The 24,255-nt window shown below is 35.0% G+C and overlaps 1 protein-coding gene across 11 annotated transcripts in view; it reads right to left on the bottom strand.

Moving 5' to 3' along the window:
- ADAM23 (ADAM metallopeptidase domain 23) overlaps positions 1–24,255 on the bottom strand; it is a 77,605-nt gene that overhangs the window by 48,007 nt on the left and 5,343 nt on the right. For all 11 annotated transcript variants that reach the window (XR_008577568.1, XM_054829381.1, XM_054829380.1 and 8 more), the window contains exons 3-7: positions 18,059–18,135; positions 6,076–6,139; positions 3,208–3,290; positions 2,380–2,443; positions 28–100 (exon numbers count right to left, since the gene is read on the bottom strand). Coding sequence is in view for 10 of the 11 variants with exons in the window: in XM_054829381.1 (XP_054685356.1) it covers positions 28–100; positions 2,380–2,443; positions 3,208–3,290; positions 6,076–6,139; positions 18,059–18,135 (361 nt within the window). In the remaining variant the exon portion in view is untranslated. The remainder of the gene's footprint in view (positions 1–27; positions 101–2,379; positions 2,444–3,207; positions 3,291–6,075; positions 6,140–18,058; positions 18,136–24,255) is intronic.

The following is a 24,255-nucleotide window of genomic DNA, read 5'->3' as shown; positions in this document are numbered from 1 at the left end:
TGAAAAACTTATAAGCAAAAAACATACCAAGGTCCTGCAACTGCTTGGAGGCTTGTGTTCCGTAAGTTCTTTGGATGATATGTGGCCTACTTTTACTTTCCTGATAAGAAAAATATGTGACATTTTCTTCTAATTAATAATGTCAAGTGAAAAGTGATGCACTTCTTTCAGTATTTATCTATCTTCTTATTTTTCCATAAAATGCAAGCAACCATAGTACCAATTTGGTGTAGTACTAATTTGAAGTAATCTGTTTGCAATCCTGAGCAAATCATGGAGCTTCTCTGCTTCAGCACATTTACTGGCTTACAAAACTGAAGTAGCACAGATGTCTTTGAGATTACATGAAAAAAGTCCTTTAAAAGCCTTAATGTTAGAGAACACAGACCATTTATTCCAATAAATCAAATTAGAGTGTATATATCTAGTTGAAATCTTCCTTCAACAGATGAAAAGCAACTATTGCTATTTATAACAAAAATGTGTCTTTCTAATTGCAGTAAAATGCAAGAAACTAATCAATATGCCATCTTTAAGAGGATTATTTCACCCTGTTTTATTGGTGTATTCAAACACTTAAAAAGCAGATGACTTTTAATACATATTTTCTTTAGAAGTCTGACATACCCCAAATTACCACATTTTTTTATCTGCTCTAGAAAACAACTATCTTTTCTTCCGTAACACCTCCTCTGCAGAGCCTGCCAAAACAAGCAATTCTTTTCAAAGGGTAGGATGCTACTGTTTTGTAACTTCCATAAGAAATACATAACACATTGAAAGAAAATACCACCTATTTTTGCTGGGGAGCTAAGGAGAGGTATGTGGGAGAAAAAAAGTCTTACATAGTATCTACTGTAGTTGAGATTAATCAAGCTGAATGAACTACATGCTGAAGGCTGTGTCCAAGATATTTCTCTCATGTAGTACAATCAAAAAATGAGCATCTGAAAGCTCTCTGTAGCTGTATTATTTTGATCTTCAGTAGTTTTAAGGAAAATATTATCTCATCTGTCTTCTTATCATTTAGAATTCCACTTAAATCCTCAGAGTTGGCAGATGGTATCTCACTTTTATAACTAGAACTTTTGCTCTACTTCCAAGTTTTACTGAAATATCACAGAGAGAGAGATCCTGATTTCCTGTCCACCCAAGCAAGAAAAAGTTTAGTCAAATTCTCCTCTGCCTACTATATGGATACCACTGTATAAAATAAATTCATGGAGATTATGTTTATCTGTGCTGTCAGTTTTCAGCCTTACAACCTTTATGAATGTGTGTTACATCAAAATGCATTACATAGCTTAAAACATGGCATGTAATATTGTTCCTCAGGAGACTGAGAAGTCTTTCTGGATGTAACATTTTTTCATGCCTCTCTAGTTTATTTACAGCCCAATTGACCATCCAAATGATACTGATTCCTCTGAATGTTTCCTTGAAAAGTGTCAGGACTCAAAGATTTTGCAGATCTTTGTTTAGACTGTAAATTCAGCTTTAAAGTCACTAAAACATTTTGGTTCTGCAGCGTTATGTTGTTTATCATATACTGGTAAGTACTAGAGTGAGACAAGCTTGATAGCTGCGATACCGCATCTAGAATGTATCCTACAGACCAAGCAGGATACAAACCTTAAGAATTCTCTATGTTGCAGAATCACTTCACTGAAAATCACTCAAATCTTTGAACCATTCAAGAGGTAGAAATTTACCTGGTTTTACTACTGTTTATGAAATTGAGTCAGTTCTATTAACAGCTAAAGTTTTAGGAACAGCTGTATTGTAATACTTGACATGAAGTACAAAAATAATGATAGTTAGCAAGGTATTTGCATAAAGGGAGTCCTACATGCTGATCCAGCATAGTTATATATTTGAATATGCTGGATCAGAATTATTTAAGCTATACTGTGACCACTGACTTAACATATATAAAGTGTAAGATACCCAGATATAATTATCTACTACTTTAAGCTTTTTGTGGAAACATGGTAGGTGAAAGAGCAATCTGATCCAACTATCCAGATAAGGATGAATAAGTGACTTCCATGAATTTATAAATCATTTAGTTCAAGTACTAGAGCAAATTGATAAACACTTTTTGACAGTCCATAACCACTTGCTCTGAAAACAGTCTTAGTAGTCTACTCTCAACATCTAAATGATCAATAATAACTAGGAAAGTAAAGATTAAAGAAAAGCAGAGAAAAAAGTTAGATAATTCATACTTACACACTTCTTGCCTCAAATAAATTCCAGTCAAGTGTTTTAAAATACTCTTGTTTTTCATATGAATGAATGAGAGAGGTCACTCATTTATTGATTTATCCTAATACTTTTATTTGCCAAACCAAATAAATCAGATAAAAATAAACTTACTGCACTGTGAGTCAAATCCATCGGTTCTATCAAGTACAAATAAGTATTATCTTCAAACATGCCACTAGAACATGAAGAAAAAGAAGTGATATTTAGGATTACATGACAATTAATTTGACTCCAGGATATGATTTTTTGACAAGACAAAACCAAACTTAGGGTGGAAAAACTGATCAGTATTAAAATAAATTCCATATACATTCATTACTACCACACGTGGCTAAAGCTAAGGGGTTTTGTTTGTTTGTTTGTTTTTTGTTTGTTTTTCTTTTTTTGAAGAGATCAGGTGCATTTTAACAAACTAACACTGGAAGTAACAGCAATGTAATGATAAAGCACCAAAGAGTAAAGATTTGACCTTGGAAAGAGGAAGTCCTAAGACACATATTAGCATGCAGAATATAATCAACAGGTGAGTTGCACTTAACAGTAACTAATCCTATTAAGGACTAATTTCTTCCATTTTTTCTTTGCACAATCTAACAAAAAAGATCAATTTTTCTATTGGCTGAGAGAACCGTACATGAATACTGAGCATGCAAACTGCTAAAGTACAATTCTTGTTTATCCTTTACCGTAATAAGTGATCTGCTGAAATATTTATTTGCACTTACCATATTCAAAGGTTCCATGAGACAGCATCAAAAAACTTTAATACCAATGACACTAAAAGAAAATGCTAGCAGTTTGGCATAACTGGTACTGGCATTTCAAAACATCAAAAATATTTGGGCCTGTAGAGTTTCAGTCCCTCACATATTAAGAATTAATATTCAAGAGTAATAATTAGTTAATAGCCTTATTGGAAAAATGAGAACGTGCACTTACTGAAGTCCATTACAAGTTGAAAGAGCAACTTTGGAATCCTTGACACCTCTGATATTTCCATGGTAGTAACAATGCTCTCCACCCTAATAATGTTTACAAATAAACAATCACACACACATGAAATTACGCTGATTTAATGTCTGTTGCTTAAAACCAAGGTAAAAAAAAAAAATCTAACACCTTGCATTAGGTAAAATTTCACAGAAAGCAGCGATTGCTAAAGTAAATATCAATAACTAGCCCTAATTGCTTATAAGAGAAAAACTGTGCCCAGTAAATACTAATTTATATAAGTTTTCAAGCCATAATATGGGTTATTCTTTTGTTGAAGTCACAGCTGTTTTGATCTTTTTTAAGTGCATTTCTTTGCTGTAAATTGATTCTGTAAAAACATTATGTAATGCACGTTACATGAGCATTGAATTTCTTCTTGGTGCCTTCCAGGTCTGTTAAAATTACAAGTAATACAGTGTTCAATCACCTGGCACGTATTTGGCTTAGATCTGGATTCTACCAATTTTGTCTCACTAAAAATTTATCAATTGAAATGTTACATCATTAGACTGTAGGTACCAATATCACTAATGATGAGTCAGAAAGTTAATTCTGTTTAGCAACGCTAAAGTACACAGTTGCATTGTTACTGTACGTATCAAAAGGGCACTAAAAGTCAACTCTTGATTTTACATGCATAAAGTTCCAAATAGAAGCAAACCCCAAATTAAAATGGTAGGATATTTGTGTTTCTCTAAGCAAGTTAGCAATCATGTTTTAGAAAAGATCCTGCCTTTTATTTTCAAAATAACATTTAAATTACCTGTAAGCATGTTTTAATTTTAGAGACTTAAAAAAAAAAAAAAACAACCAAAATTAGGCAAACTACATCCAAAACTGTGATCCCAAACCTCAGTTCTCAAAGGCCCCAATGACATGAAGTGAGCAAGACCCAGCTGAATGCTGCAATGCAAGATTTGAACAGTCAGCTGATGCAGAGATTAGGCTGAATAGAATTTGTGCAAAATGTGCTACCAAATGGGCGTATAATAAAGCTCTGTGTGTAGTCTTCCACTTCTCCACAAGAGCATAAGGGAAGTTGCAACATGTGTATATATGGGGATGGAAACAGGGAAAAGCAGGAGACCAAAATACTTAAAATCTTAAGGTTCTGATCCAGAAAAGCCTTGCTCAGATGCCCACTAAACTCCAGTGGATGCTACACGCTTTCCTCCAAATTAAAAATGCAGGTTCCCTGGACCTGCCTGGTTTTCATCATCAAGTACCTTTTCAAGAATTTTTTTTTTTTTTTTAAAAGACAGTCATCTCAGTAAAGAAATTGCTGTTTGTTCTTAAGTGTTTTCACTCTTGTAATAACCTACCTCTTCCTAAAAAATACAATACTTTTCATCAAGATCTCACCACAGAAGGAAAAAAAGAATCTTTTACTTAGTCAGGTCTAAGAACGATTATAAACGACTGCAAAAGACCAGGATACAGTCCTTATTTGATCTCCTACACAAATTGTCTGTGTATTTTCTGAACTTACAATGAAGCCTTTTACAGATTAATGTGACCTCAGGAGCTCTATTACTGTTTCTAAATAAATCAATTCAGAAAACATCCCCTAGGAAGTTTGGATCAAGTTACTGCAGCATGAAAAGGTAGTCCATTTGCTGAGTTCTAATATAATTTTCCATTCAGATTCATGATTCAGCAACCGCAGTGCTCAATGCTAGTGCTGCAGCTCACAATTGCATGAGCTTGTCTAAATGCCAGAGGGAATTGTTTTCCTGCATCATTTAGCATTTTTGCCTATTCTGCAGAGTACTGAGTCTTAACGAAGTGAAAACAACTTCCTTAGTGTGTTACATGAAACTATTTTTCTTCTTCAGTAGAAGAAAACAAAACAGTATTTTGCAATAATTATATTGCAATGTAATTGTTTAATTTTGCTCTACACTGCAATATATTATTTGACATTATCTGTAACAAGGGAAAAATAATAAACTAGACATCTAATACTTGGACAAACAACAGTCCCAACTTGCTGAAGGCATAAATGCAACTTGAATGCTTACTTTCCTCCACTCTAAATAGAGATATATTTCACATGTAATAAGCTCACAACAAATATTCCAGTATTCATACCAAATAGGACGAAAGTAATTCCCTGAAAATGTAGTTTAGAACCTTCCTGGGAACCTAACAGTCCTCATTTTGTTACTACAACAAATAAAAAAAATTATCTGGTTCCCTTAGTCAGGGCTGAACCATCTTGCGTAACTTTAATCTCTTTGTCTTTGGATCAATAGCCTATGGCACTGAATTTAATTTGGGAGTTCGTTTGGCAAATGTAATTAATTGGACATCAAGCAATATGCTGGTTTTGTAATAACTGAAACCTTAACCTCTGGAGTTAAATCCTTCATTTTCTGTTTCACAACTGTATAATTCTTGCAAAGAAAAGTCACTGCAAGTTTGTTTGAATGTCTTTTATTACCGTTATCCCTTCTCCTTGCACTTTGTGCTAAGGACATGCAAATAATTAACGAAGACTATACTGATGGTGACTTCAACCCCTCCACCTCCTTACATTTTACAAGATGTAATTGTTATGGCAGTATCTGGATCATCTTCACTACTACCACCTACCACTGCCTGCCCCTCACCCTGACACACAGCTTTCCTTTTTTGTACAATTCTTCTTGTATTACCGAGGTACCCTTATAAGATAAGATCACAGTTACCTTGTTTGCATGGAAAAAGGCTTCTGGTGGTTTAAAAAAAAAAAAAGTTTTGCAAGACTTTTAACATTTTATTGGCATTATTCCCTCAGAAAGACCATTCTGACACATTTTAAGAGCACAATACCTTAGAAAGCTTTGGTTTTCCATCTTCATAGTGAATCTCCACATAATTGGAAGATAGTAAGTCACTGTCAAAGAAAGGAAAAATCAAAATGAGGAAAAACTGAATATTATTTCTACTGCTATAGGTAGGGTTGGGGTTTTGTCAGAATTTTCAAACCATTTTTTCTTTCTTTTTAAATTAGTTTAAAACAGTCAAGCAGCTTGTGTCCATTAAATGGTTTGCTGGCGCACCAGAAGTCAGAGTGTGTTACAGAAGGGGAATTTCATTCTGCAATCTCATCCCCTGTATTTTATCTTTACAATTATATTATCAGCCTTTCAAATATGAAAAAAAAAAAAAAAAGAAAAATACCCCATGGCTTTAGAACTTTGTTTACTGCCATAACTGGTACTGACAAAATGTATGTTTAGTTCATTATTATTTGCAAGTAAGTTTTATATTTTATCTAAAAATCAGACAGAGTGTATGTAAGGCTGAATACATATACAATTGTTCTGAAGACAAGAGTGTAGAGCTTACCTGTATCTCACTTTCACAACTGCAAATACTCACGTGTTTTTTTCATAAACAGTAATATTCTTAAGAAAAAAAAAAAAATACTACCCCTTTTCTTCCTTTCACTTTTTCTTCTCAGATTCTTTTCTTACTCTTATTTTTTCCTAACTCTGGCAAAACAAATTTCTGAAGCATAAAAATTCCACATACCATATAATTTACAGTTAAAATTTATTTTATTTTTTTAAATAAGACTAGCTAGCCTGTACATATCCTGGGATAACTTCAGTGCCCCGTTCACTTCTCACCCTGTTATAATCCTGGTTGCAGCACAGTGGCCCAGGGAGAGCAAAGCAATTAAATATGTTAACTGGCCCCATCATACATGCAAGACAAGCATTTTAGTTAATGTGATTCAGAATTCTCAGCATTTTTCAAACCTCTAAGACACTGTACCCTTCTGGATTAAAAAAAAAAAAAAAAAAAAGAACAAAACACCCAAACAAACATTAAAGGGTCTGATAGTGGTACAGATATTCATAGGAATAATATTTTTGTTTTGATAAAAACCACCATCATTATGGAAGCCTGGTCTGACAAAAGAGCTCTGATAGGAATTCACAACTAACAACCACTTTTGATAACGGGTATCTCCAACTCAGATTATGCTATCAGCAATCCTGATAACACTTTAACTCTGGGACTACTGGCTCATAAAATCAATTCTTCATGCTGCATTTATCAGGCACTACACTTATCAAAGAACATCCTGCAGAAGCCAGTTACCAGTGAGCTCTCTTAAAAGTCCTTTGTTCATAGAACTGAGAAACCACATTATGGGCACTCTGTGCCTGCAAAACCAACACTAATAGCCATGAATAATTACTGAAGTCTCATCATTTGTCTTAACCTTCATTTTGATAGCAATATTTAATAGATATATTTTTAAAATGCAGAATTAAAAATAAATTCAGTTATATAAAATAATTTTAACTTTCTCTATTTGTATCATAGTAAGCTATAAATTTTCTGCAAGAGAATACGAATGCTTTTTAAATAGTCTAAGTGCTTGACTTACAATGCAAACATTCACCACTTCAATGTGGCACGGTTTGAAGCTTCTAAAGAGGATTACATATACAAAGCAATTAAACTTTAGTGTTGATAATGTCCTTTTCTTCTTTGCATTTTTCATACTTATTATGACATATAGGGACTGCTGTCCTCAGTACTTAATGGGATAGTACAGACAAGCCTAGAAGTAACTGAGACAAGTAGGAAAATGGAAAATTCTGATTAGATGTAAGTTTAAAAAGAAATCACTGAAGATGGTTAAACACTGGAACTATGCTCACTTTGAAAGAGCCAGATTGATTTGACCAGATTCAGATTTTTACAGGCACTTCTGCTTGAATTCACATAGACCATTTGGTTTCCTCAAAGCAGTTCCAGGATCAGCATTTATCTACCCATTTCCAAATCAAGCTTACATTCTCACACCCTGTTCCCCCCCCCCCCTTCTTGTAACCTTGATTGATCTCAGAACTACTTTCAGTGCTATCTAGTGCTTTTGGCATCTCATAAGACTTGAAATAGGTGATTTCCTACTGTGTCTTCTGACTCACAACTAACTGTAGTTTAATTACTGCATTTGTCTCATTTATCCCATTTCACATGACATAAGAGCTGCTCAAAATTACTTTAATCCACTCTTTGCAAAAGCTTTCCAGAATTCAGTGAACTTTTGGATTTTGGTTGAGCTTCTGATGTAACTCAGTTGTTTCCTTCATCTGCCAACCTTTTCCATTCTTTAGCTTCTCATTACTTCCAACTGCAGAGGGATTCCTGATTCAGGTAATAAATAGTGTCCCACGTGCTTATAATAGAATACTCCTATTTATATGTTACAAGTATAAAGCAAGGATGCAGCACACAGCGGCTTTTCTGTAGACTCTACACTCTTCTCATCACTAACTTTCCAACGCTACTGTCCTGTAGGATCTGCTAGATACAAGGCATATTGATGAGGTTCTCCATACTGAACAAATTCCCTCTGAAAAAAATTGAAGCCTGCTATTCATTATATACTTCCCAAATGCCATCCTGTAAACAAAACTCATCTTTAATTTGTGAACCATCCTTTTGTCAAATGTAACATGGTATCTACTACCCAGAAGTTAAGAGTAGAAAAATCTATTATAAGGCTATTGCCTTTCACAAACCTGTTCTCATGCTATGTAACAGGGTATTTAACACTAGTATCTGATTATTGTGATGTTCTTAAGCTTCTTCCAAATAACCACCAACATACTGCAAGGGCATTTTTCTCTTAACATTTCCCACAGGGCAGCAAGAATTTTGAATTTTCCATTAAAAAAAAAAAAAAGTCAGTCAGCTTCTCCTTAAACTGCATGCCTCTACCTTGGTAGGTACCTGATTTTTGCCAGGTACCTTGTATCACTTATTCCTATTTCAAGTATCTATTTACACCAGCAAACATCCTAAATGCCTTGCTTCCAACTATCCAGAAATCCCTCAATATATATGGCTAATCTGAGACAACCATGATCTTATTCAGGGGAAGGGTGGGGGACAAGAGGGGGACAGTATGTTTGCAGGCATTTTCCAATATGGCTCTGCCAGTACACAACCAGTTGCTTCTATAATAAAGCTAATCTCAGTCCTGTACTCTATACTCATGGAAAAATCAGTACAAACACATTCGTAACTGTGCTTATAAATGTTTATTATCGAAATCTGATACTGCAGAGAGTAGTCTAGGATTGAAAAATTCAGCAAAAATTTTCTACTACTGCTGCAAAGAAAAAAAGACAGAATTTGTTCTATATTTTGCTAAAGCTCCAGGAATAACAACAGCTGTAAAAAGAAGCATAAAACTGTTACTGCAAGTTTTCCCTACCAAAGCTTTTACCTGTTATTAATGCTGACAAATCTGACAAAGGAAAGGAGAAATTATTTAAGAAAAAAAAAAAAGAACACTTAACCAAAATAACTTTCAAACATTTTTTCCAACATGACAGACAGATACACAGAAGAGCACTGTAATTTCACCAGTAGGTGTGATGGGATCCTTTATGCAAGTGGCATCAAAAAGAAAGGCCTGGAATACACTGATTAAGAGCTCATGTAGAAGTACAAGTACCTGAGGAATGAGATTGAGAACTCATGCATGAAGTAGGAGTCTCCACATCACAAAATAACTCTTCTTCCTTCATTGTAATTTACAGAATGCCTAAATTTACCTCTGAAAGCCAGCCCTGAAATTTAGAAGATACATTTGTGACTCATCTACACTGGACTGTGTTTCATCACCTTTCAGTTGATCCATTTACATTTTGATTGAGCTGAAATGCATCCAGTACAAATTATTTTTTTTTCCAATATTCTGAGCATCAGAAACAGTGCAATTGAAACAATTGTGCAAGTCATGATGTCATCAGACAAAAACATATTTAAGCTAGTGACGCATTAGCATGATACCTTACAATGAAAACATTTGCACACAATTGCAGCATGCTGAACGAAGTCATGAAAAAAATTTTTTTAGTTTGCTGTGTCCTTTTCTATAGCTCCTCCCACATTTTTATTAAGCTGTCCTGCATCACCAGCTCTTCTATGAGAGTTACATTGAGAGATGCAAAATAAACAGTAAAGGGATATGCCATTCCCAGTAGTTGTTACCTTTGAAGACACAGGCCAGCTGTTACAGCAAGCAGCAGATGCTTTCTGAAAAACTCGCATCCAGTTCCCTGGCACATATTTCACTGCTGCTGCTTTCATTAGCAGGAGAGGTGCAGTGTGAAAAGTGGCTTACCTCATCTGGCCTCTAACTATCCTGATGAAGAGAGTTTATTCGGGTAGGTAAAAGCTATAAAATGACTAAAAGATAATCTCATACACAAATAACCAAGTTAGCTTCCAAGAAGCTAGCATACAGCTTGCGGAAAATCAGACTAGAGCCAAATTATTTTTCTTGCATACTTCTTTAATTATCTTTAAACTAACCTCCTACCAAACAATATTTTTTAAGTATTCTGAAATAATTCAAGCTCAGTACCAGTGTCTGAGCAACCCATTTAGTTGAGTTACTTAACAGAACACCCATCAGATGTTTTTGTCCATTTGACAGATATAGTTTAGTAGTACATAAAGACGTGAAAAACAAATTGAAACATCACTCCAGCATTTTGTTAGATCATGAAGACACTGTCATCTAATGAAATGGCCATCTATAACCTTGTTCCTATTATCAGTTTCAATTTTATCTACGAGCTTTGTTGAATCAACTGTTCTTATTGGAATTTATTATTAAGTTTATTGTATGTATTTACAGTAGTCTTTACTTGGCTGTTGTCTTTGAAGCTGCTCTGACAAGAGTGTCTTTAAGGAATAAATATACCGCAAATATTTGTTATTTTTTTAAAACACAACAAAGTTTTGCTATTTCTTCTTATATTATCTTGAAGGAGCTTAAAAATCAAAACATGATACTGTGAATCAAGCATCTGTGTTTTAAAAGCAATTAAAAGAAACAACCGATGATGCAGGTATATAGGTTAACTACTTCATAACTATGGAATCAAAGAAAGTCCCCGCTCACTTCTGCTATTAATACCATAATGATTCAATAACAGTAAACAGTCAGTTACTTAAAAAAAAATAAAAAGAAATCACTTCTTGCATGGTCCAGCTCTTGCTGTTTGTTTTTGTCTGGCTTGTCTTTCAGGTAGAGAAAAGGACAACCTGACAAAAAAAATGTATTAAACTGAAAGTACCTAGGTGATATTTTAGGTATTTTTAAAGAGGTTCTTAAAAAGGGAAAGATCTCACTGATGTGAAAGCATGTTTTGAAGTCTTATAGAATGGTGCAGAAAACACTCCAGATTCTTTCCTGAATCAGTCTACCTCAGTGCAAGAAGCCCTGAGTCAGTTCAAGTGAGTTCAGACAACAAATTCTTAACAACCCTTTCTCTAGTTATGTCCTGAAGCCCTCCATCTGAGAATGGAGCATGCTACATTTTAACAGCTACTTCAGCAAGCATTTTGAAAGTAGGAGCTTGAAGAGTTCATCAGAGTATTAAGAATAATATCTTGCTCAGTTTCCGCCATATTTTCCTTTACCATACCACTGAATATGATACCACTTTAAGAAGTGTTATGTAAAAGGATATGAAGAAATGAACAGCTAGACAATATTACAGGAGATGCGAGGACTGTGTCATGGAAAAATACTTCAATGTAATTTGCTATGATAGAATTTTTCTAGAAAAGCAATGGGAAAAATAAAGATTTTGTGTCAAGTAGGCTTTATACTAGCTCCAAGCGCAAAGATTTCAGCCTGACTATAATGGAATCTGAGATCCCAGTAATGCACTTCTGCATAAAGATGTCACTATTGACAAGACTGGACCATCTCAGAAACACAGTGAAAAATCTACTAGATTAGAAAATAACAGTTCTTCACCACTGCCACGTTGCAGTGGTTACATGTGAGCAAAGAGTACAAGAAGGTAAGCTGTAAAAAGGATACATCAAAGCAGACAACTGCTCAGTATGTTGTTTGACAGCAAATACACACATAGCAATTTTCAGGGAGTTTTCTCAGCATCTAGTGATTTGTGACACCAGAATTTAATAAACCAGAGTTAGTATATTTGTTTTCAATGGCCCTCCATAGGGCCATTTCTTTTCTGTAAGTTCTTCCAATCCTTTAACTCCAGTAAGTAGTTTAATATGCACAATATCATGTGACAAGATGATCTACATTTGAATTTTTTTTGTGAGACACTAGACAGCACATATTAGTGAACAAATGTGCATGCATACATAATATTACACAATACACATTTTTATCATAAGCTTAGTGACAGGATGGAAAAGAATACCTGGACTGTACTAAACACTTAGAATTACAGAAACAAAATACCAGGAGAAGACAGAATAACTGAAATATTGCTTATAATTAATGCTTCTAGTTTACAGCTAAACACAGTACTTGAGAAGCAAGCTTCTTCACACCATCAGGGTTTTATAATTTTTAAAATGACAAAAGAAAGCTTTTGTCACACATTAATACATCTTGAAAAATATGGACAGGTTTTAGTATCTGTCTCTAAGTCTTTTTGCACATGAAATGTCCACTGAGGCAAATGATAACTTTTAATAGGTTGCCTCCAGTTCTGGGAGTGGCAAATGAGGCAGTAAGCTCTGCTATCTACAGCTGAGACACTCACAGGAGTACACACACACTTGTTGTAAAAGCCTAACGCTGAGTTCTTTGCATCTCATCTGTAACAAATTTTTAAAAGGAGACTAGAATTAAACTTGCCACAGTAATATTATCATATTTAATTTATGCAGTTTGTGTATCTTATAGGATCCATTTAGAACCCAAAATATTTAGGCTTTTATTTTAGAAAATGTTATAAATATTTGAAATTTGCTTCTGGAAAACTGTGACCAGTTTTCCCACTTACATTAAAAAAGAATTTTGAGAAAAAACAAGAATCAAATAGATTCTCAAATGATTCAGTTACTGCCCTACTGTTTTTTTAAATTATGCTAACAATGTAATCTCCTCTAGGACTACTCTCAAGTTAAATTCAGCCATACAGAAACATACAAAGACTACACAACAATTATAAGCTTTAAACTAATGGATAAAATTAGCTGTAATGCTGCACTTCACATGAAAGACTGACAGCTCACAAGAGTCATCATATTTTAATGTCTCAAATATTTAAGTCATGTTACAGTCAAATGTGGTGGTGGGTTTTTTTCAGTTCATGCCAAAGATGCCAGATTTTTTCATATTATCTCTTTATTGAAAAGAAAATCGATTTTTCTGGAAATGTTTTTTCCTGGAAAGATGGACATCTACAGGAAAAAGAAAGCTGAAAAATGCAGGCTGGTTTTGGTGATTTTTTTTTTTCCCCTTCCCCCAAAATCCTAAGTTTTGAGGGAATTTTTCAGTACGAAGGGAGAGAAGTTTTTGTCTTTGCTTTTTATCCTCTGTTTCTGTCCAGTTCAGGTACCTAATTCCCCATTCCTTGTATGGGCCTCAGCCACCACAGTCCCAGGGGGAGGAAGGCTCTAGCATGGCCCCAGCCCCCAGTGCTAGAGGAGACTCCTTTATTTAGAGACTGGTGCTAGTCCACTGGCTAAAAACTGCCAGACAATATAGCCAGCTTCCCTCATCACTAAAATCCCAGCAAGCAGACATTTTTAATTCACTGCTTTTGGTAGCATTGCTCTCTAATACATTTTAGTACTATACTGGAACATAAAGATTACTAGCTTTAAACAGAACATGAGAGTTACCTGCAGAAACACTTGTTCTACAACAGAAGACTGGTAACTTAAAAGCCTTTTACATGTTGGTGGAGAAGAGATCATTAAAAATTAATTTGTTAGCACCTCGCATACATTTGTTTATGTATATAATACCTAAATGAAAAAATAATAAATTGTTCAGATATACTAGGATCATTGATTACTCAAACACATTGTCACAACAAATGAATTGACAGTATTGTTTGAGGACAAAAATATGAGTGTACTGAAATTAATGGACACAAAGACTTTTCATATAAATTGGGTTTTAAGACATGTTACTTGTTGCATATGGAATTTATCGAGTTTGGCCAATCATAGCTAAATTATAAAAAAATCTAACTTTTAAAATGGGATTAATCATTACCCCACTAGTACCCTATAATCTTTCATTTTTGTACTAAGAGCCTTAACTAAAAACATTATTTAATCCACTATAGATTAGAAAAAGTATTACTTTTTACATTAAGTCATTTCCATAATCCACATATCTGCAATTATTATGCATCATCATAAATGACACCAAACTGACAGCCTGAAATTGGTCAAACATTTAAGTGTAATAATGGGCAAGATGTCTGAAACTTCAGAGTAGCTCACCTTCTTAAAGAGTTCACAACTAATCTTTTTTCCCCAAGTCTTCCTGTCAGAAAAAGCTGCCAACAATGACCTTCAGACTAACAAATTATATTTAATCTGTTTTAACACCTGTAGGCCCTGTGCAACTGAAAAGTTGATTACCCATTCAAACTCCCTACAGATATTACATTTCAATTGTCTCTGCACACTGGATTCAAGAGATTTGATGGGCTTATATTTCCTTCAAGCTCTTTGCGCTGTTGCACTATAGCAAGATAGAAAACATCAAGTAAAAATTTGTATTAACATGCTCCAGAAACTTTCAGATTGCCACCTGTTCTTCTTACAAAATCTTGACAGTTATTAATGCAAGTGAATATCCAATTTTATTCACCTCCTGGTTATAATACTTGCTGTGAAAAAAAGAGAGCACCTGGAACATAAAAGGTAGCCAACTGCACAGATTCCAACAAAGATAAAGAAAACTTAAAACTAGAACCTGTTTGTAGGGAACAACCATCCTCTGATTTTAGCTTTATATACTTGAAGGATTTTCCTGAAAAAAAGGCAGGGACAAAACCAGAATACAGACACAGAGTGGGTGACATGAACTCACCTTAGAGTGATACAAATACATATTCAACATATTCTGGATTTTGAATATGTATTCCACATGTGACGGGATTGTTTTGGCCAGTAGCACATAACAGCTCAAGTCTGTGGCCCTGTTGTTGTTCTGCCTTTCCTTCCAACTAGTACGCCAACTAAAATTCATTGTATTCCAACTTGGTAGCAAAAGGCAGCATTTTGCTGAACACATAAATGTAACAGATACAAAAATGTGTCTTTTTCAAATCATTGTCTATGGGTATTTACAAGTTATAATGTTACGAGTTTTATGACTTACTGGTTTAGAGTCTTAGGTCAAAAAATAGGACATGTTTTTGAAGTCATTTTCTGGAGCAAAACCAGATAAAAAGTCAAATGTTTGAGTCAAAAAACACTTAGGAAGCTAGGAAAAGACCTAATGTATAAAGAGGCAAATGGTAGGGATACCAGTAAGGCCTGAACACCCTGCCACCACCTTACATATAGCCAGTAAGAAAATTCTTGAGCAAGAACTCATTTGCATAAGGTGCACAGGAAGTGATCTCCCTCTCTTTTTGAAGACATTGCATTTCTTGATTGCTGATAAAGCAACCACAGATGGAAAAAATATGTACATTTACTTTCTTTATGGACTATTTGTTGCTGTAAATAAGCAAGGACAAACAGCAGGACTGGACAATTGGTAACATTGCAAGGATACATGGAACGTAAGGCTGATGGGTTTGTGATGATATTTGGTTAACAGCCATTCAGCATAAGAAACTAGGACAGGAAAAGCAACCAACACCAGACACACAAACCTTACTTAACATGAAATAAGAGTTCTGGTCTTTGTTATTATCTCTGTTATGTCACCAACTGATGGGCCATGGAAGAAGCCACTTGGGCATGGCCTTGAAGAGGTTCAACCAGAACTTTAGAACAGATAGAAGTGGTAAACAGTGTCATCACAGGTCTCCTGGGAAAGAACAAACTTATTACAGAATGCGTGCAGGGCTTGAAGAAATATCCAAACATTTTTATAGAATGTTCAGGGCAAGTGCCAAAGGTAGGGAAGTGAATCAGGATGGAGTAAGCGTGGGAAAATGTAGAGGAAGCAGCATAAAAAGGAATCATTAGTGTAAATTGCAAGTCAGCAGTGTTTGTCTGGCCCAGCCCTGCACCTGATCACTGCAATCTGTCCTATGTTTTTACTGAGTCCTACTTGTAATATTTTCTATGGACTTTGCTCTCTATTCTGCATAGGTATGATTTGTAAGCAAACTTCGGAATCAGTCAACAGCTATGAGGAAACCTGTATCCAGAAAGACCCAAAGTCTAAGCCGGTGAGCAAGGAAGAGACCTCAGGCCTAGACATGAATGTTTGATGAACTTAAAGCCTGTGTTAACAGTTGAGTCTATGAATGCGGGCACGCTTGTGAATCAGGAGAAGGCTGGTGAGTGCGTTTCACTAGCAAACTTCCACTTATATGTGGTGCCAGTAAAGGCAATGTTTTCTTTCTCTGTTGATGGTCTGTGGAACCAGCCATATCCTAGGTATAGTGCCATCTTAGGAACGTGTGCTCAGTTTTGCTACTGTCTGGACATGCAAGTAGATCAAGAGGAGAAATTCCCTGTAGCTTAGAGGCCACTAGATACAGATTCCGTTCACAAATAAGTCATGATTATCCCACTGGAATTACTCTGCACTGGTCCAACTCTCATAAAACACCATTGTCTTGTACTACATTACAGTTCTTCCAGAGGCTAGAAAACACCCAGTTATCTTCAAGCCTTCTTTCTCCTCCCATTCTGTGTGCTGTTCCCTGCCTTTGTACTCACTCATCTCTTGCCAGCCACTCAGGACTGTGTATCATGCTTTAAAAGATGGAGCTGCAAGAGCAACCTAACTTCAAAATCATGCATGGATGAAGGAAAATGTTTCCAGTTCAGTTTTACAGCAAAACATCTGATCACTAGTAGTCAAGGAGCAAAATATGTGAATATAACATTTCAGCAAATTTTAAAAAGCCATAGTTTGCTGCTTTGAAAAGCTATTAGATTTAATAAGCTTGTATTTCTTCTCCCTAAGAAAACTTTCATTACATGACAGTTAAGACCAAAATAAGACCTCATATGGACCTCAAGACCAGAGGAATACATTGGGTTTTTTTAAACCAATATGCAATTGTTTCTGTAAATTTGTTTCTCCTTTGTGTTGAAAGGCTCAAAGGCAGCAGAAGGGACAAATGCACTTTTGGGCGATACTGTACATAATTTACCTGTCCAGTATTTAGTACTGATTTTATACTTTACCTTATTCTTAAACTTTTTCCCAGTGTAAACTTTCAGTTCCGTACCTTCAGCTGGGGATATAAATAGACGCAATACAAACAACGAAGCCACCATCGACCTGCATTACAAGTCAGATCTTCTAGACCTGACAATTACGTAAAATTGGCTGTACTGAAAGGTGCAGCTAGAGTCTGTTTACCAGTAAGACAGGCAAACTGTTAGGATTCCCATTTTATTAGGAACTTCATGATTATAGTGACAATAGCATGTTTTCCAGATCATTAAAGATGAGCCATCCATACAAGTATTTACAATACTCCTACACACCAACTAGAGCAACTAAAATAACATCTGCATGACAGCTCATCAATAAGTAAAAAAAAAAAGCAAGCACAAGAAAATCCACACCTTTCAAGCACTACTGGTACTGGAATCTATCTATTTATCATTTATTTTATCATGAATGATAAAATTTTAAAGGTATGTATGTTACTGGCTTCAGCAAGGGTAACAGTTACCTTGCTTAAAAAAGGCTAAATGTTATTTTGTATTAATGAACTTGGATAACAGCATATTTTTCCACAGATCTTGGGATTTCATGTGCCCTTACCTTGTACTACAAGTTAAAGACAATTAGAGCAAGCAAGCAAGAAACCTCAAATTGTGCACTTACTTATTCAATGTGAGGTCAAGGATGAATTTGGAGCCAAAGGCCTCAATCTGGAAACTTGCCTGGGCCAAATGTACAGCCTGTAAACATGAACACACAAGAGTACAGTTTTGCAGAACACTTAAAGTTGTCAAAAGAATCACTGAGCTTTATAGGCAACAAATGTGTGACAAACACCTGTGAAAAACAAAGTTATGGAAAACACGCTTATTGTCATTGATCTCATAGGCATATGAAAAGTTTTGTCCTTATACCAAATTCAGATGTGTAAAGCCTTTTTAGAGTGTAAAGGAAGAGAGAGAAGCAAATGGTAACTGAAGAACATGCTTTCATATACATACTTATTCCTCACAAAAACAAGAAAAAAGAAAATTCATATAAACGTCTATATTTTGCCATAACCAGATAGCTATGTAACAAAAGCACAAGTAACGTAGTATACTGTTCTTTTAATTATGTTACTGCATTCATTCACTTTAAAAGGCCTGAAATAATTAAAGCATTTGTAATACACACCTTCAAATAAGAAAATCACGGCAAGGCTTGTATTACATGTTATGAAAGACTCCTTCAAAATAATCCCTTCACAATTAAAGGCTTTGTACTTGGCATTGTCACCAAACCAGCATACAGAAGACTGATGCTGCTCAACATACAACAAAAGACAAAAACAAAACATAAGCTCATCTTGCATAGGGAGTTAACTTTAACTGTCAGGATATTCAATTTTTGTCAGAAATAAAAATTGTATTCTTTATTATTTTCTATATTGTTGTAACCGAAGCCAAAGACATTTAAAACATGCTCATCTGTTTTCTAGATAAATAAGGAGAATATAAGAGATGATCCAAGAATGTCTTTTTGTGAAGATGCTGTTCCAATAGAGTGGAAGAGATTAGATCTGAATTTCATAGAACCTCTTCCCTGATAACATTCTAATCAAATCATGCTTACTTATACACTGATTTGATACAGCATTAATAACTACAAAAAATTGGAATATTATGACTAAGCCCTTTAATCAAAAGACAAAAAATACTATTTTTTTATTTAACACCACAATGAATCTTCAGTATGTCAAAGAAACTATATAAAGTTCTAGCTAGTTTACGGCATAACTTAAACGATATGAAGGTTAGATTTTACAGCCCACAAGGCCTACAATTTATCCTTTGTGGAAAAATTTCCAAAGAACAAAATTATTTGTGGTGTTCTTCCATTCTTGCACCACACAGAACAGCACTGATTTTCATCTTATTTCTCAAAGGCATCCATCTTTCATAAAACCCTTCAATATAATATTTAAAAAACATTTCTAAAAGTTGCTATAGTGACTAAAAATCAGCTGTGATGTTTTCTTTGCCCCTAGAATTATCATTTCCCTTTCAACAGGGTCACAGAACTTCATTATCAACCTTCTTTAAAAAAAGTGTCTAGTTACAAAATATTTTAAAGATCTTTAATATCATTAAACAATCTCTTACTTAAAGCCTGTTTCCTGTTTATTAAAACAATATAACAACTTTAAACAAGAATTTTAAAAATAATATTCCTAGGTGATATCTAAAATAATATGGAAGCAAGCACTACCAAGCTTTCTCTCTGCTACATTTTTTGGTAAATTAACAGTCGTCTCACCAGTTCACCAATCCACTGAGATAACACTGGCCTGGCAAACTGAGTTACTGAGTTTACAGCTGCTCTGAATAACCAGAGTGAAACAGTTTAAGTATAAAGACAAACAAGTGACTTGATGGAGAGAATCTGCAAGGATGAAAACTAGCGCATATATATAAAGCACAGAATCTCAGTTTAAATGCATGCCTAGTAGAAAAGGCTTTTCAGACCATGCTCCACTTTTTTGCACAGTGAAACCAAGGAACAAGCGCAACAAGGAGCTTTTCAAGCACCTGTACATGACAAAAACCTCATGATGTTTTCAACATGCACACATATTAATTTAATTTAAAAAAAAAATTCAGGAAAAGTGTTGCAATTAGGAATAAAGATTCCGCTTAGAGTTACAGGACCTACTACTTTGAGTCTCCTTCACATGTAAAATTTAGCTAAAATTACGTGTCTTCATACATATGCCACAAACAAGACTTCAATATTAACTATCTGGAAAGTTTAAAGAGCAGGTACTATTCCATTAAGATCATTCTGAAACATGAGAAATGAGAACTAGACAATTTCTTAAAGTACCTAGTTTTGATTATGTTTTTATATATTTTGAAAAGCTTCCAAGCTGATATATATATCTCCTGCTTGAAGATAAACATGGTGATTTTGAGTATATTGCATTTTTACATACAAACCATGAAGATTGAGTCTTTCATTCAAAATAAGATTATCATTTACAGCTGTATGACATAACATTCCTGCAACATGTAGCATGGCAAAAAGTGCCTACCAGCCAGGATTTACTTAGTGTAGTATACCATTAATGATGTTTACAAGTCATTTTAGAAGCAATACTAACTACCAGTGATCCCAAACACTATACTTAGCTAAGTTGAGCAAAAAAGTAACATCAAAAGTGACTATATACTTTTTCCAGGGTTAGTTTAGAAATAAGAGTACACTCTTTCCAGTCTGATACAAGTGCAGCATTGCTTTCACTTCTCCTAACAGACTATGCATTACTTAAAGTGTGTATTCTTTGAAACACTTTTTAAGAACAAGATCAGCATCAAGGCTAAATAATCACCTGCAAGAGAGAGATACTCAAGTATTTTGTTTCCCCACTTAATTTTTTGGGGGTTTTGTCACTACTGTTGTTCTGACTGCCAATTCCAAACCAACTAAATAAGCCAAACTCTTTAATACCTTTCAAGAACATTCAAGCTACTTAACTGATTGAAAATGTTTAAAGTATGATAACATACCACCTTGAATAATAAAACACACCTCAAAAGCAATCCTTGGTGTACTGGTAAATGTCTTCAGCTTTTGAAACATGTCAAAATCCTGAAACTTCAGTTCAGGACATCACAGATACCAAAAACTTATGTGTATAAAAAAAAGCCTGGATAACCTCAAGATCGGGAATTCTCACCAAGGACTATTCAATCCAGAAGACAAGTTCTGGTTCCCAGAAGACCCTAAGTCACAAATTGCTGGAGTCTGGGAGACCAGTCTAGGAAGTAGCACCCCATGACTGTTATGCTCCTATATTCCACATACACACCACCAGGCATCTGCTACTGACTAGTCTCAGGGACAGATAGAGGGACATCTAGTCTGATATGCTATAGCTTTTCTTTTGTCCAGTCAAGCCCATTTGATGATACATGTATATCATCCTTTAAGTTTCTAAGCAATCAATGATGTATTATCTTTCTGCAATTTAAAATTATATAAAGTAACTTGTATTCTTGGTCTACAATATTATAAGAAAAAGTTCATCAGTAGGATTAGCTATAGTATCATTGCTATTTCTGAAAACAATTACTTCTGTATATAAAAACACCACTTGCTATCTGTTACTGTGCCTCACTTAACAGATGTAGCCTGTACTCAGAAGCAACTGCTGCAAAGCAGCTGACACTAATTTGCTACCCCACAGTAGGGCATGTTCTCCACCAAACTCCACTCAAACCATTGGTTACAAGAATGCTGGATGTTAAATCCCTGCAGTTTTGCAAAAACACTGTTTTGAATTCAGGTGAATGTGATGTACCACTGCTGCAGCAAAATACAGATTTTGCTAAGCCAGCTTAATAACCACCTGTGAAAGGCATAAACCAGAAATCAGGTGAAGGTAATGAGACTAAAGTATTTAATCCTAAAACTGACTTTTTTCTGTAACACCTTACCACAGAAAGCTACCAGTGAGTTGTCACCAGATGTTTTAGCCATTACAATCATCACATACCACCATGATGGGAGGAAGTATGTAGAAAAGTATCTGTGGAATTCTGTTATTCAGCTTCTCATTTCACAGTTTCCTCTTATCAGCTACTGTGTAATACAATGCCTAAAGTATAATCTGAAAGATACTCCTCTTCAGATTGGCATAGAAATATAAATTCAAACAAGAATATAATTTAGATTAGCATGTATTTTGAAGAATACATATGAAATAAATATGTTACCATGTCTTTTCACAGGAAAAATATTAAACATCACCTTCTTGCATCACTTGAATATGTTCTGCATGAGTATTCTTTACTTAGATTAACAGGAGACAAGTTCCTTTGTGCACGTTTGTTTAGCATTTAAAAACCTTTACGCTTTGACAGCTATAAGCTACTCCACTGGCAAAACAGCAAAATTACATTAAGTTTTTCTGCAGCAAGGACTTACTGATGATAGATAGAGGAGCAGGTTGAAGGAGGGTCTGAATCTTTAAAATTTTTCCTTTTTCACTGTTCTGAAAGCTCAAATTACTAGTGTAGTCACTATAATAAGAGATTCTTCATACTAGGGACATTCCAAGAGTGCTGTAGCTGTTTGTGCCTAGCAGTAGCTCTCAGGCTTTTTTTTCCAAGCTAAAAATCCATATACATAAAGAATTCCAGTTTCTTTCAAATTCGTCATTAGCTTACTGTAAAATAGTACAAGTTTTGTCACAAGTCAACATGACTTACTATATATTAGTTCCTTACTCTTCTTTTAGCCTGTTTGCCTATCCTCAGATTTCAAACAGAAACCATCCTCCTTTAGTGTTTGGAAAACAACTACTATATGGCACGTATGCTGAGATAACCTTCCACCATTCATTGAAAATAAAGCATTTCGTACCAAAACGGCATACATAAGTGATACAGCAGAATGTAAAAACCCATGCTTAAAACATACAGGATTTCAGCAAAGTTCCTGTTGATGATTTGTTTCTGGTGTTCAATGATTAACAATTAGAGAGGTTACTTTGATGCACTTGAACCTCAAGCCTTGAAGACTGTTCTTTGAAAGAATGGTTGTTGGCATGTGAACAAATGCTCAGGCCTACCTCCGAAAGCAATCCTGCTGTTCCTCTTTTAACCCCGGGGCCAGAACCCATCATTCTCTCCCAACATGACAATACTCAGATACCTGTCTGTAGTGCTGATACTGGCCTCTAAAATCATATCCCTCTCAGGGTTCTGTTCACAAGACTCTACAGACTAGTGCATCTATATCTTGGATCCCTTTCCTGCAGTACCCAGCTTCCCACAAATGCTAGGCAATCTATATACTTTTTTTTATTATTTTATTTCAGAACAAGGCCTAACAAGTGCAAATGTTGCACTACCTAACATTTAGAAACTGAAACATTTTATAGGTTATTGCTTGAAGCTCATTAAAGGACCCAGAAATATTAAAAAAAAGAATCTGAAAAGTTTTAGAAATACCATGACCCACATTTCAGCTAAGAAACCAAGATGTAGATCTATTTAGTGGAAGATGGCATAGGGAAGATGTTCCTCTACTCCCAGAAACCAAAGAAGATAGGAAGACCAATTTCAACCCTCCTGTTAGTAACTACTGAAGATACAGAGTCCAAATAAGCCTTGTGCATTAATAAATTCAATATAGAATAGAAAAAGAGTCAAGTGTACATGAAAACATGCAAATAATGTAAATTAAAGCTGCACCACAGAAAATTCTGGAAAAAAAAGCAAAGCCAGTTGAAAGATTCTCTAACAGTCTTAAACTCATACACATAAACCACATGGAGGTAATTCAATATTTTAATCAGTTTTTATTACATGGAGATTAAAAGCGAAGACCTGGCCTAAGATAGGCAAGGGAAGGCAATAATTAATGCATAGGTCTTTTCTCTGGATTTTAGTAAGAATTCACGTGATGCTGCTGCTTCAGTGATTATTAGCCATAATTTTTCACTTTTACAAAACAGGCCTGCTTTTTCTTCAATATCGCCTCCTTTGCAATGGCTGAAATACAGTTGTTTTCCTTTCATCTTAAGGATGCTTTCCCTCTCAACTTGGGTATGTTACATGGCAAAGTTGCATAAGGGGCTGAGACAGCACTGTATCTCAACCTTTAAAATAGGGCAATGCAGCAGCAAACATAACATTAGCCTGGCAGGAACATTTTCTTTATTTAAATGACAAACAGCTGAGCTAAACAGAAGCACCTGGAGTGTTTACCCCAAGAAAAAGAGCACAAAATGAATATATGGGGAGGGGAGGAGGTTTGGAACTGTCTTCACAGTCAAAACTATAATCACTTTTTTTTTTTCCCCAGTTGTTAGG

The sequence above is a fragment of the Grus americana genome, chromosome 6 (genome assembly GCF_028858705.1).
Source record: "Grus americana isolate bGruAme1 chromosome 6, bGruAme1.mat, whole genome shotgun sequence".
NCBI classification, from domain to species: domain Eukaryota; kingdom Metazoa; phylum Chordata; class Aves; order Gruiformes; family Gruidae; genus Grus; species Grus americana.
This window is presented reverse-complemented; position numbering and strand designations above follow the sequence as displayed.